This window comes from Acanthisitta chloris, unplaced genomic scaffold, assembly GCF_000695815.1.
Source record: "Acanthisitta chloris isolate BGI_N310 unplaced genomic scaffold, ASM69581v1 scaffold5643, whole genome shotgun sequence".
NCBI classification, from domain to species: Eukaryota; Metazoa; Chordata; class Aves; order Passeriformes; family Acanthisittidae; genus Acanthisitta; species Acanthisitta chloris.
Genome location: NW_008664208.1, coordinates 88,952 through 102,888, shown reverse-complemented (window position 1 = coordinate 102,888; position 13,937 = coordinate 88,952). Strand labels below are relative to the sequence as shown.

Genomic DNA, 13,937 nt, shown 5'->3' with positions numbered 1-13,937 from the left:
TGTAAGCAGAACTTGTTTCTTGTTTGAATTTTTTTTTTTAGATTTTCTTTTCTTTAGAAATTATGGAAGAAGAAACCTCTTAAGCCTCATCTAAGTGTAAGGAAACTGATCACCTGAAGTAATTTTCCAAGTATTTTTGCATCTATGATTCCCCATAAACTAAAGATAATCTTATCTACAGAAAAAATGTTTGTCTAATTGATACATTATGTGATGTTCTATTTTTTTTTCTTTAACAGGTATCTTTCAGATGAAGGAATTGAAGCTTGTTTAAGTTCATCTGAAAAAGTTAATACAAATGATATCATCCTGATTGCCCTTAATGTAAGTTATGATTGAGAAAACCTTTTTTTTGGACAAGTCATGCTAAAAGTGATTTATCTAATGGCTTAAGTATAGGTTTGTGTGGCTAATTAAGTGTACTGTTGTCTATGTGATTTATGTAAGGGGCAGATTACCTTTCTCTTTCACAGCCTGCATGAATTGTGGGTTTTGTTTGGAAAGAACACGTATTCCAAACTGAAACTTGTGGGAGGAAGATGAACAGATTTTGCAGTAGGAAAATACTTTTTTGGTCATGACATATAAACATACAAGCAGTAATACAATTGGAAGTGCTGTGTAGTGACATAAGTATGAAATATTTTGTTGGTATGAGTAAACCATCCTTACTTAGTTTGACTTCTGGACCTTGAAGCACATTCCAGTTACACACTGGTGATGTAAACTGATTTATGGAACAGGTTTTTTGCTTTACTGTAGAAATCTGGATTAGTAGGTGTTATTCCTGCTAATAAATGATTACAGGAATATACAAGATAGAGAAACAATTTCAAAGCAATAAACTCTTATACTTTTAAGGACGTGAGAAAAGTGTGCATGTGAACTCCTGTGTTTCAGAATTCTAGTAATACATTATTGGTAAACATTAGTAAGTGCTGCCTTATAGTAACGGTGAAAAGAGCACAGCTGCTTAATGTGTTTGCTATTTATTTTTAATGTATTCTATCAAATCCATACTCAGATGTTCTAAAGTTTGTATGCACTATGTATGGTTTCATGTAAACTTTGTCTTCTGTAATAACTATATGTCATTTCAAAGGGAAAAAATGTGGTAAAGGGCTTTAGAGAAAATTATGCTTTCTTCATGAAATTGTGAATGAGAGTTGCTGGGGATTATTTTGTTCACCCTCAAAATTCAATCACTAGTTTGTTTAATATAATATTCTTTTAAGTGTCCCTTCTGCTCCGTTTATTTATTCTTTAAAGCATGTGTTCAGTCACTTGTATGTATACAGGCACCAATTCATGTAAGGAATTTGAAAAGAATTAAAACTATAATGCAAAGATGCAAAGAATGTCATTCAAAACATGCGTAGGGTAAGCATTTGGTTTCTGGACTGTAGCAGCATGCCTGTATGTATATATCTGAGGATTCTTTGCTGCTTTATAAAAGACCCAAATTAAATACTTCCAAGTTGCTGGGTATTACCCTGTGTGTAATCACATGCTGGAGCAAGTACTGACATGATCATTTGTGCATGTGTTGTTATTGCTGGTTTGTTTGACAGACAATAAAAACAAACCAGAAATGTAAGTACTCCAAAGCCAGATTTAATTGCTTATTGCTGTTTTTGTCATTAAGTCAGTTGTTTTTATACCCAGAAGATTAACTTGTCTGTTGGGTAAGTAGGGAATAGCAGTGTGTCATTAATGGCAGTGAATGTAGATTCCATTTCTTACAAATTCACAAATCCTCCCTTGACTGTGAGAGGCACGTTTCAGGCAGAAGAAATCAAGAAGTCACCTGACCTTTTTTCCTTTTATTTTTGTGTGTGTGTGTGAATTGCTTCAGTAAATACAAAATAGACATAAATGTACCTTCAGTCCTTCAAATGTTTTTGTTTTGTATAAGATCTTACAAGGAGTGTTTAAAAGTTGTGTCTCCTTTCTGATGCTCTGATTGCAAAGCACCTTGCTGGAGATGCCACCAAGTGCAAGCCCTGCTTGACCAACCTGGTGGCCTTCTATGATGAAGTGACTACGTCAGTGAACAAGGAAAGGGCTACATATGTCATTTATCTGGGCTTCTGTAAGGCCTTTGACACGGTCCTACACAATGTCCTCTGTAAGTTGGAGAAAGAGGGATTCAGTGAGTGGACTGTTAGATGCATAAGAAAGTGGTTGGATGGTCACGTCCAGGGTAAAGTGGTCCATGTCTCAGAGTCCTGATGGGCATCAGTCACAAATGGTGTTCCTCAGGGATCTGTACTGGGACCAGTGCTACTTAATATCTTCATTAACAACATAGATGAAGCGATTGAGTGTTCCCTCAGCAGATTTGGAGATGACACAACGCTGAGTGATGTGGTTGACACACCTGAAGGCTGGAATGTCATCCAGGACCTGGACAAACTCAAGTGGGCCTGTGGGAATCCCATGAGGTTCAACAAGACCAAGTGCCATGTGTTGCACCTGGTTTAGGCAACTCCAACTGTCAATACAGGCTGGGGAATGAACAGACTGAGAGCCACCCCGCTGAGAAGGATTTGGGGGTGGTATATGAGAAGCTGGACATGAGCTGGCAATGTGCTCTTGCAGCCCAGAAAGCCAACCTTATCCTGGGTACATCAAAGGCAGTGTGGCCAGCAGGGTGAGGGAGGTGATTCTGCCCCTCTACTCCACTCTGGTGAGACCCCCACCTGGAGTACTGCATCCAGCTCTGGGGGAGTGAGTCCAGAGGAGGCCCACTAAAATGAATAGGAGGGATGGAGAACCTCTGCTATGACAAAAGGCTTAGAGAGTTAAGACTGTTGAGTCTGGAGAATAGAAGGCTTTGGGGTGACCTGTTTGTGGCCTTCCAGTACTTGAAAGAAGAAAGATGGAAAGAGACTTTTTACAAGGCCATGTAGTGCCAGGGCAAGGGGGAATGGATTCAGACTGAGAGTAGGTTTAGATTAGGTATTGGGAAGAAAATCTTTACTGTGAGGGGGGGGAGACACAGGAACAACTTGCCCAGAGGAGTTGTGAATGCCCCATCCTGGAGGTGGTTGAGGCCAGGTTGGATGGAGCTCTGGGCAACCTGGTCCAGGGGAAGGTGTCCCTACCCATGGCTGGGGGGCTGGAACTATATGATCTTTAGAATTCCTTCCAACCCAAACCAGTCTATGATTCTATGATGATTCTATGATATGGATATAGAACACACAGGAACAGTTTATAGGAGCCTGTGTGCTATTCAAAGATAAATAACTGACAGATGAGTTTCCTCAGGTGGGCTCAGATTGAAAAGCAAGTATGTTTTCTTGCCACTGTCTGGCTACCTTCTGCAAGAGAAAGTGGGTTGAGCATTTATCCTCTCTATAGATACTTATTAAATACACTAAAAGAGCATCCCTACAATTAGTTTTTTTTATTTGTAGGCTACCAGTGTTTCTCACTGAAAATCAGAATAAACCAGTTGTTTATAATGTTTCAGATACTAAAATACAGTCCTGCTCAGTTCTAGGTCAGGGCGCCAGAACAATAGTCCATTGACATATATTAATGGCAAATTAGTGTACAAGTTCTTGTAGTAATTACATTTAGCTCATCTTCTTGTTGGAAGTGTTTATGATCATAATAAATAAGGAGGCTTTTCAGCGTCAGTGCTGTAATCTGCATCACCGTGTACTATTTAAAACCACAGACTTGTTTCACGCAATGAAGTTTAGAAGACATAGGTGGTTTAGGCTGCACTGCTGTGCTTTATATTTTTTCTTAACACATGTAAATGCACTAAAAATCTAATGTGTAAAATTTAATTAGTTTTTATTCCATTTCCTATTTTCCCATGCTGCACCTTTCAGCTCCAGTACATCCTTTTGTCACATATCACCGTGATTGATATGCTTGTCCAAACAGTGTTAGCTGAGGAAAGTGCATTTGTGGAGATTTGTTCCTTTGATCCTGTGAATTCCTTAATGTTGTCAGTGGCTGTGTTGCATAGTTGCTGAATAATGTCATGCAGCTCTCTTATCTCACTTCTAAAAGAAGCAATCAGACATTTAAATTAAAAAGCATCTAATGAAAATACGATACAAGCTTTTACTCCAGGTGTAATTGCAAAAATCATCCTAACCTTGTAGGAAGGACTTGTGCATGTAAAAAAGCACAAAATAAAATACTTTTCTCTAAGTGCCAGATGGAGAGTGAAGAAAGAAGCTTACCTCTATTAAACCTCACAGTTAGTTTTAATGATTAAACATTATGTAGTCATTTTGTTTCATTTATTAAAAGCAAATCAAATCAACTTTGGAAATGTTCTTAAAACAAGAACATAATTTAAAAAGCGAAAGGATTTATTTTGTAAACTCAGAGATATTGAATGATTTTTCATTATACAGAGTTAGAGGAGTGGGTTTTTATAGTCTATAAACAGTTGTCATTATGGAAAAAATACCCTTCTTTTTCTTATTTAATGTTGTTAATTTTTTTCAAAACAGGATGTTTTAGGTTAATATTCTCTTGTCTTCTGTATTAATTTCAGACAGATTTAAGAACGATTGGCAAGAAATTCCTCCCCAGTGACATCAATGGTGGAAAGGTGGAAAAGGTAGACAATATTTTCACTTCACTTTTTCTGTGTTCTGTGATTTCTGTGTGGTGGCAGTTTTCTGTTGTGCATTAGTCTGGTTGTATCATTATTTCACACAGAAAATAGCCCAATATTTGAGTATAAATATATGAACATAAGCTTCATAAAGTGGGGACACTTTCTTCTATTTCTCAACTTCGAAAGGCTTAAATAAAAATGTGAACAATCCTAGCAACTTCATTTATTGCCCAAAAGTCATTTAATGTGTTTGGTCTTCACATAGTATCAGAAGTTCATGTTTTTTCCCCTCCGCTATTCTGTAAGGGCAACCAAGCAAGCCAGGAATAAAGCAAAGTAGCTGTATGATTGTGGCACACAGTGATGCATGTTGATGCTGTATTACTTGGCACACTGATATGCATGGTTTTAGCTATACCCTTTATGTAGTTTTCCTATGACTATGTATTGTATAGGTTATGTGGATAAAGCGTGTTGGATGGTGCTAGAGAGTAGTATTATACTCGAAACATGTCTGTGCTGGATTTTAACATATGTTATGTGTTTAGATAAGGATTAAATTTGTGCCCTTCAGTACTGCCTTCGTGTTTTGTTTTTTACCTTCAGTTAAAAAAGTGGATAAATTAAGGAATGTTATTTTAAACCTTGCAGTAGTTCTCACTTGAGTTCATTATCCCTAGCTTCCAAGTATTGACAGTCTGTATCACTAATGTGAAAGTTCTGGGGAAACATATTTCTTTGCTGTTGAAATTCAAGTAGTGGTAAGTCAAGGCAGGTTTGTTTTAAGAAAGCAGGACTGATGAGAGACTGTTACAAGCTGCTTGGATGTATTTTTTCTGTCAATGCTATTGTCTAAATGGGGTGGTGACTGCTGCAAGCACAAACATTTACAAGAACAACAGCAGGAACATAATTGCCATGTATGAAAAGCACACTTGAGAGAGAGTCTGTTGCAGGATCCTAGTTTTCAGCCAGACAGCAGTCTGTGCATGCAACATGTTACTAAGTAAACTAGCATTCTGGGAAAAGTTATACTAACTTTATTTCTTATAATGTGATATTACATTTTTATGATTGTTTACTTGTTTAAGTTTTTGGATAACATGCTGTTCAAGAGACTTCCGTGCTTAAATAATTTTTGTCACTTGAAGAATTTGATTTAGCAGTTTATTGTATCTATGCTTCTAATATTTTTCACCTTCTTCTGTATCCTGTTTGTAATACAGAAAACATGCAGAACAGTTGCTTTTTATGTCATCTGGTTTTGCTCTGTTCATTTATCAGTTCCTTAATTATGTAATATTCCCAAGGTCCAGATGTATTTGATTACATGTAATTCTCCAGTCTAATAAGGTTGTATTTGTGGTAATGCCTCCTTTATTTGGTTTTGCTGTTGAAACACAATTTCAGTTCAAAGTGGCTTTAACAGTACTGCTTTTTCAGAGTTCTGTGGCATTATGGTAGGATTTCTTTAGATGTAGTTAAGTTTTCTTTCATCACTTGAGAATGTGCCTAGTAACTTGTCCATTTACTTTAGAGAAAGTGTTTTCTAAATTCTTGATGCCATTACATAGTTCAAGTGGTCAATTAAGGTTTAGGTTGGATATTAGGAAGAGATTTTTTACAGAGAGGGTAATCAGGCACTGGAATGCGCTGCCCGGGGATGTGGTGGATTCACCATCCCTGGAGGATTTCAAGGTGAGACTGGATGTGGCACTTAGTGCCATGGTCTAGTAACGGTGATCTTTGAGGTCTCTTCCAACCAGGTTTGATTCTATTCTATGATTCTATGATTAAAGGTAAAAGTAATTAATTTCCTCAGAGCTTTGATGGATGTTATATGCGAGAATATACTTACATGCTATAAAATATTTTCTTCTAGTTTTAACTGCTCAAGTCACGAGTTGTTTTTTCATAATTCTCTGCTTAAACTAGGGAAGGTGAAACTGTGCCATTTGTTTCCATGAAATGCAAACCTCTGCATAAAAATGAGGGATGTGTGATTGAAAGCTGTGGTGGTTAATGCTTAGAAATACCTGTGAAACAGCACCTGTCCTTTCATGGAAAAAGCCTTGTGCACCTGTACACACACAAATCCATCAGTGAACATCTGATAAAATGGTCTTTAATAAAGACAAAATATATTTAAACAAATGTTATTTCCTAAATTATAGGATTTTACATACTTCTGTCAGTGTTGTTAAGGAGCCAGCATTTTTTATGTGTCAACTAGTGAAAATTAGTCTGTATTTGGATCATAGATCTTAGAAAATTATTCTAAAAACCCAAAACCAAACCAGACACTTGCAGACCATTTACTGGAGGGTGATAATCCTCCAGGTTTTGAGAAGTAATGATTGCACAGAAAAAGTCTGTGTTTGAGAACAACTATAGTTTTTAGCCGAGGCTGTTAGATAGTATACTGAATCCCTGTTTTCTGAACTGCAGACTTTACTTTTGTTTGAGTAACATAAAGCAAATCTGACCACTTAATAAATGGTGCTACTTAGGTTCCAGCACATCCAAATACTGTGTTACAGAGCTACGTGTTTATAAAGAAGAGTATTTGCTTTATAGGAGACTAAAGACTTCTTAATATAGTCTGTCAGCAGAAAGTAGTAATTTGTGGTTCAGAAATGCTTCAGGAAAATAATAGGAATTATATGCAACTATTGGTCTTCTCATCCAAAACTAAGATCATTAGTATTTATCTATATCTTGAGATCATATGTTGTGTTTCTATCTTGCATAGAAAATAACTTCATTCTGTAGTATTATTATTATAACAGGGAAATAGTTGCATAGAAGCTGGCGGAGTCCTAATGTGAAACAACATGGGTATTTGACCATTATAGGTGGTTATTAAGTTCAGTCATTAATACACAGAAGTGTTTTATTCACTCATTTATATCTGTGTTTTGTATGGATTTAAAAAAAATCCATATTACCAGCATTAACCACAAGATGGCCACATTTGCATAGGATTTGGGAAAGCTGAACCCTCCCATTTCTAGCTGGATGAAGATGTATCATAAATATATATGAAGTATTTTAATGGAATAAAAATGCAAAGATGACTATAAAGTTACAACTATAATGTAATAGTTATGTTACATTTAAGGTATATGATTTTCTTTTGAGAACTTACATTCCATTATAATGGAAATGTTGACTGCAGAAGAGCCATTCAGAGAGGATTTAATTTGTGAGCTCAGGGAGTTGCTTTCTGAGTACCAACAAGTTGATGGTAAGCAGTTAAAAACATAAGTTGCCAGCAATTCTGACTCCTGTTTAGGGTTACTTATATGCTGCCCAGTTTGTTTCATTGTTTTTTGATTGTGGATCTTGCTTTCCTACAGCATTTTTTTTGCCAGAGTGATGATCAGATTTGCTGTTCCAGTTGCAGCAGATCTGCATTTAAAAAAGCCCCTTCCAGCGAAAGTGATTGCTGCATCAGACCTTCTATTGCCAGTGTAGTAAAGCTGCTATGCTTCTGTTCTTTCATTTATTAATTTCTTTTTTCTTTATATAGATTTACTTCCTGGTTATCTGCTCTCATTCTGTGTTCTGGACTAGCTGGTCTGTTTCTCCAAGGGAAGAAGCTGATGAAACGTGCATGTTTTTGTCTTTTCTGTTATATCTTAGGAACTAGAGACCAGTTGAGCAGCAACAGATTATTAATTTTTATTTTTCAGAGAAATCAAAATGCCTCAGTTATAACTGAAATGTGATAATGATTTGGTTTCCTGGTTTGGGTTTTTTGGGTAGTATTTTTAATTGATTTTATATTTTGGTGTTCTTTTGTGTTTGTGGAGTGTGTTTTTTTGTAACATAAATTGTGGTGTGTATAGGAGGATATACTGCATTTTTAGCTAACCAACAGATAAATGATGTCCCTTGAGTTTGTTATATTTTGACTGGACCCCTGTTTGAAGAAGCTCTGTTTCTAGTTAGTGTTTAGGAAGCAGCTGTACTTGAAATTTACCCTCGATCCAAACAAATGGTCTTTGAAGCTGTTTTTGTCCTTCTTTAGAAGAGTTTGTAAGTGAGACCCTGTGGTACAGCATGTGAAATCTTACCTGGACTCTGTACTGTGCTGTGTTTTTGTTGGTTTGTCTCCTTGACTCTTCATTCACTTTTTTTTCAGAATTGGTATCTCAGAGATGCATGGAGCATCACAGCTGTTTCTCTGAGAAAGCCACTTTTATCATGCTTTAGAACGTGCAGTACATGAGTGATAGAAATTGAACATGACTGCCTGGTCAAATTACACTTTTCTTTGCCTTGGGGGCATCTGTTAGTGTGTCTAGATATTACAGTGTGTTAGCCTAATGGTTTTAACAGTTGTGTCTTTTGTGTTTCACAAATCTAGCTGGAAGGGCCCTGTGTTCTGCAAGTACAGAAAATACGCAATGTCGCTGCACCAAAGGATAATGAAGAATCTCAGGCTGCTCCCAGAATGTTACGTTTACAGATGACTGATGGACACACCAGCTGCACAGCTATAGAATACAGCAGCATGTCAAAAATAAGGTGAACAACTTTATTTTCCAAATTTTGCTTTGATACTTCAATATCCTTAAAAAGGATGGAAGTGTCCTTACATGTAAACTGCTTGATGAAACAGGCTTCTCTCTTGGAGTTTGTATGTAAAGGAGAACCATAAATTAGCATGCAAAGGTATATGTGAATGTACTTCACAATGCTATTTATGCTGAAGTACATAATGGAAGAAAGTGGATTTTTGCAACCATCTGCCGAGTTCTAGTTTGAAGGCACACAGCATTTTGGGGGTGTAAACTTGAGCTAAGTTCCCAGTTTATAGTAGTAGCAGATCTTGTACCTAACCTTTGTAATAGGAATATCACAAGCCTGACACACCTAAGCTACTGCAACAAATACTGCTTCACTGTGGGCAGGCCTTTAGCTTCAGTATTTCTTCAGTTAAAAGTGAAGGGTAGGAGATCTAATTGCTGTTAAATGTAGGGATTTTTTGTGCTCAGTTATGAATATGCTAAAATTGATCTCTAGTGTTCAGTCTCTAGAGTCATGGTGTGCTCTGCACTTTTCTAGTTCAGATTACTTTGAGTTAAAAAAATACCTTCTTCCTCTGTCTTCCTCTGCTAGCTGCAGCAGTTAGATATAGATATATACTTATTTTTGAGTGTCATATTTTACTGTTAAGTAAGGAGCCAGCTTGCAGTTTAGAGTGGTGTTGTCAGAACATTTAATGATATTTTAATTTTAGCTTGAGCCAGCAGAACTTAGAATATCATATTCCAGTGCAAATATAAAGGGAGCAGTAAAAGAAGGCAAACAGACTCCTGTGTAAGTAGATTCTAGATCACAAAATATTTAAAGATGAACACCCAGCAGAAGACATAATTTGAAAGCTTGTAGATAAAATCTCAGATATGTTAGAGAACTCATCACTCTTGTAATATTGGAAGCTCTTCTTTTCAAGTAACGTTGTATGAAAATTTAATTTGTGCTATATGTAATCTAAGGCATGAAGTTGGACTTTTAACCTGGAATAATACGCTCTTTCAGTACATAGTGTTTCTTAAATAAATCACGTTTTTCTTTTAAATTAGTTTTTCATTACTAGGGTTTCCATTTACTCCTTCCCCCTGTAATATTTTTTGTGTATTTCTTTCTTGTCAATTTTTGGATCTAATTTTCCTGGCTTTTATCAGAACAATACTGAAAATCCATTTACATTGCTAAGGCTAAATGCCACTAGTGCTATGTGCTAAATGCCACAGCTCACTAGTGGCTGACTCCACTGTGAGTGTTCTTTGTCGTGTGGTGTGGGCCTGTGGTTACAACAGTAGCTTTAGCATATTTTAAAGAGATTATTATCTCTCAGTTGAAAGGTTATAACTGACTTTGTCCTGTTTTTCACAAGAAGTAAGTTTACAGATTGTAGTGCTTACCATATCTTTCAGCTATGGGTTGGAGATGAATTTTTCTTTTATGCTTCTGCTGTTGCTTTTCATAGCTTGTCTTCTTCTCATTTATCCTATCTCCTTGTGGGAGCTGATGACAGAAAGTATTTATATGCTTTTAAATGATAGAGTAACGACAGCAGAAGCACTCTGAGATGCATGGGGTATTTTATATTTATTATGGTATAGTCCTGGCTGTTAGCAAGGTATAGAAAGCTTCTTTACTAACCACACTTTGTTTTCTCCTAAGTTTAAATGTTTAAAACAAATGAAATGGTTATCATCTGGAGATCCTCTATTACCTATAAATACATACTAGAATGAGGAACTTATCTGCAAGTCGGTTGCCTAAGATCATCTTCTGTTAGTCTAAACAAATCACATTCTTATTTTGGCATTGTGTAATTTGATTTTAACCAAACAGACAATTTGCAAACATTTATCTCTGTTAGAGTCTGATTTGCAGTATGGCATTTTTGTGTAATGGGTGGGAAGTGTTCCAATAAAGCTATTGAAAAGTACTGTCCATACTGAAGGAAATATTGCAAAGGTTTTTGATACTAATTTTTTATTTTGGCATGTGCAAATGTTGGAAGTATAAGAGTAGATTTTTTATATGTTTCTTTGTGACAGAATATTAATAAATGTCTTTGAAATATTTGGCTTTGTTTCTACCTCTAGCCTGAACACTCCACCTGGAACAAAAATTAAGCTTTCAGGAACTGTTGAAGTAAGAAATGGATTCTTGCTGTTGGATGACAGTAACACAGCAGTTCTTGGAGGTGAAGTGGAGCATCTTATAGAAAAGTGGGAATTACAAAGGGTGAGGTAACACCACTGGAAATGCTTTTCTTACTGGTTGCATATTGCATTTAATGACATTGATCTTAATGTGTTGACTGTGAACTTTCATACAATAGGCTTTTAGAATTGTACTGTTCCAATAATTTTAGGACTGCAGCCAAATAGATGTACCTAGGTCTTATGTGTAATGTTGCAAATGAAAAAATTGCAACTGATCTTTGCTTGAGAACTGATTCCTTTCTGTATTCTGCAGAGATTGAAAACATTAATCAAACAAACTAAATTGATTTTGGTACAGTCATGGGTGGTTGCTTTCCTAACAGTGTTTGGGACCAAAATTTTAGAGAATGCAGCCTTGTACAGTTACCATCAGCACACTGTGTATTTTTGAGGTGAAAATAATAGAGTAAGTGTATGGAAAGCACTGAAGTTGGTAGGTAACCTTAAGTATGAATCCTGTATTGCAGATTTCATCAGTACTTTAGGTAAAGTTGTGGTTATAAAGACAAATTGGAGGTTTTAAAGTCTTTCAGCAAGCCCTGAATACTCGTAAGCCCCTTTACTCTGATTTCTGTATTGATAGAACAAAAGTGACTGCAGGAATATTTTTTTCAGACATTTTCTTACAACTGGGTAGAAATTCCTAAGGCAGGAAGTTGTGACCCTACTGCATTAGTCCCTCTCAGATATTTGACAGGTGAACTATTGCTACTGCAACAAAACATATCTCTATTTTTGCATCCACATCTTGAAGAAGAGTAGCTGTTTATGGACACAGTGGTCATTTCTGTATAAAATACTTCTTTTATGGTTGCTGATGCTAAGTTGGTCTCAGTAGTTGAGTTACAGCTTACCTTTTTCAGTGTTTGATTGCACTTTATAGATTTCAGCAAACTGGGCCAAAATTTATTTGAATGTTTGTGTTACACAGTGTCCATTCTAGCAGATTCTGTTTGGCATTCTTTTTGTGCTTTTATAGTTGAAAATAGGGTGGGTTTTTTAAAAAAAACCCAAAACATTCCTGGTTTTAAGTGAAGCTTTCTGATTAAAAGAAATTTCTGAGGCCAACAGCTGAAGCAAACTCTGTTTGCATTAAAAGAAGACTTTTATTTGTGTGGCTGTTTCAAATTACTTTCCTTTAAGCCATTTTTTTCTCTCCACTAGAATGTCTGAGATGTGTTAACAGGGCTTCTTGTATAGATATGAAATAAGGGGTTTTTGTACTTAGTATAAAGTTAGTGCTAATAAGCTGAATAATATTACAAAACTTTAATTCTAAAGTTGTTGCTCAGTTTTGAGTTACTGCTTGTGCACCTGCCTGTCAGCTTCTAATTCTTTAATTGTGTTACTGTTTGGTTCCATTCAGTACAGTGATTGAAACTGCTTTTGGGGGGAATCAAGTTATAATAAAGACTTACACTACAAGTGTAGTGTATGTGGAATGAATGCAGTATTACCACAACGCGTGAGGAATATGTGTGGTATTCCTTGTAGCATTCGTTTTTTATCTTAAGGTAAATTCCTGCCCAGAAATTTTTTTTTTCAAGTGTCACTATTTAAGTGATAGTAAATAAATAAACAAGGGGTAAATGAGAGTGTTACTGTGAGATCTTTGTTCCTAGACTATTTGGAAATACAAGGCAAAGTGTGTCGGACATATTTAGGTGAGAATAATTATTACTTCATGGTGTTCTTTTGTTCTGGTGGTGTGACTAGTGTTCCCAACATTTTAAGATCAGCATCTGAGAGATTGCTGATACCCTTTTTATTGGGACAGAAAAATAAAAGTGTGACCTTAAACTTCAGGGTGTTCTCCCTGATTATAGGACCAGAGGAATTAACGGTGATCAAATGTTTGAGTTCTTAGGCTAGTGTATAATTTTTTTTATTATAATTTGTTTCAGTGTGGGAGTTCATGCTAAAATTGCCTACATTTCTCTAGGTGCAAACAAACAAGTAAACCAAAAACCAGTCCCAGAACACGTGTAGGGTTTATTGGGCCTGGAGTGCCTGCCCGGGGGAAGTGGAGTGGCTTGGCCATGAAATCACTGCTGTTGTGCTGTGCTGCTTCAGTTCATAGATACAAGAAGCTATCAGCATGCTACAGTGATCAGCCCTTGGTTAGCTCATAATTCTGTGGCAGCACTTTAAGTGAACTGATTGAAACGAAAGCAGAAAAATTTTATGATTTCTGCACTTCTAAGTGCTTTGTTTTGAATAATTTATCAAATACGTTATCAGTGTTTTTTGCTCAGAGACTTGAGGAACATTTTTTTTCTCCAACCTGAAAGGAGTTAATAACCATAAATGATTTAGAAAATGGTCTTTGGCTCCTGAATAAAAGTAGTTACCTTGAAAGGAGTGAACCAAAAGCTTTAATTTGATTATGTATTAGCTAAATCAATCTATTATTTAGTTTAGGAATTTCTCCGATAACATAGTGGTTTAAAGCATATTCACATTTGGACTACAGTTCTCACATGATGGATTTCAATAGATTTTACACCAGGGTAATAAATATATAGGTAAATGTCATATATAGCCTGAAGTTATTAATGGTGTCACGGCCAGTGTGGTGTAGAAAATGATGT

At 36.2% G+C, this 13,937-nt stretch overlaps 1 protein-coding gene across 1 annotated transcript in view; it reads left to right on the top strand.

Moving 5' to 3' along the window:
- Window positions 1-246: 246 nt before the first annotated feature.
- TDRD3 (tudor domain containing 3) overlaps window positions 247-13,937 on the top strand; it is a 49,081-nt gene continuing 35,390 nt past the window's right edge. Inside the window, exons 1-4 of the mRNA XM_009071243.1 lie at window positions 247-324; window positions 4,529-4,594; window positions 8,967-9,127; window positions 11,224-11,365. Coding sequence (XP_009069491.1) covers window positions 9,054-9,127; window positions 11,224-11,365 — 216 coding nt within the window. The 5' untranslated portion in view covers window positions 247-324; window positions 4,529-4,594; window positions 8,967-9,053. The remainder of the gene's footprint in view (window positions 325-4,528; window positions 4,595-8,966; window positions 9,128-11,223; window positions 11,366-13,937) is intronic.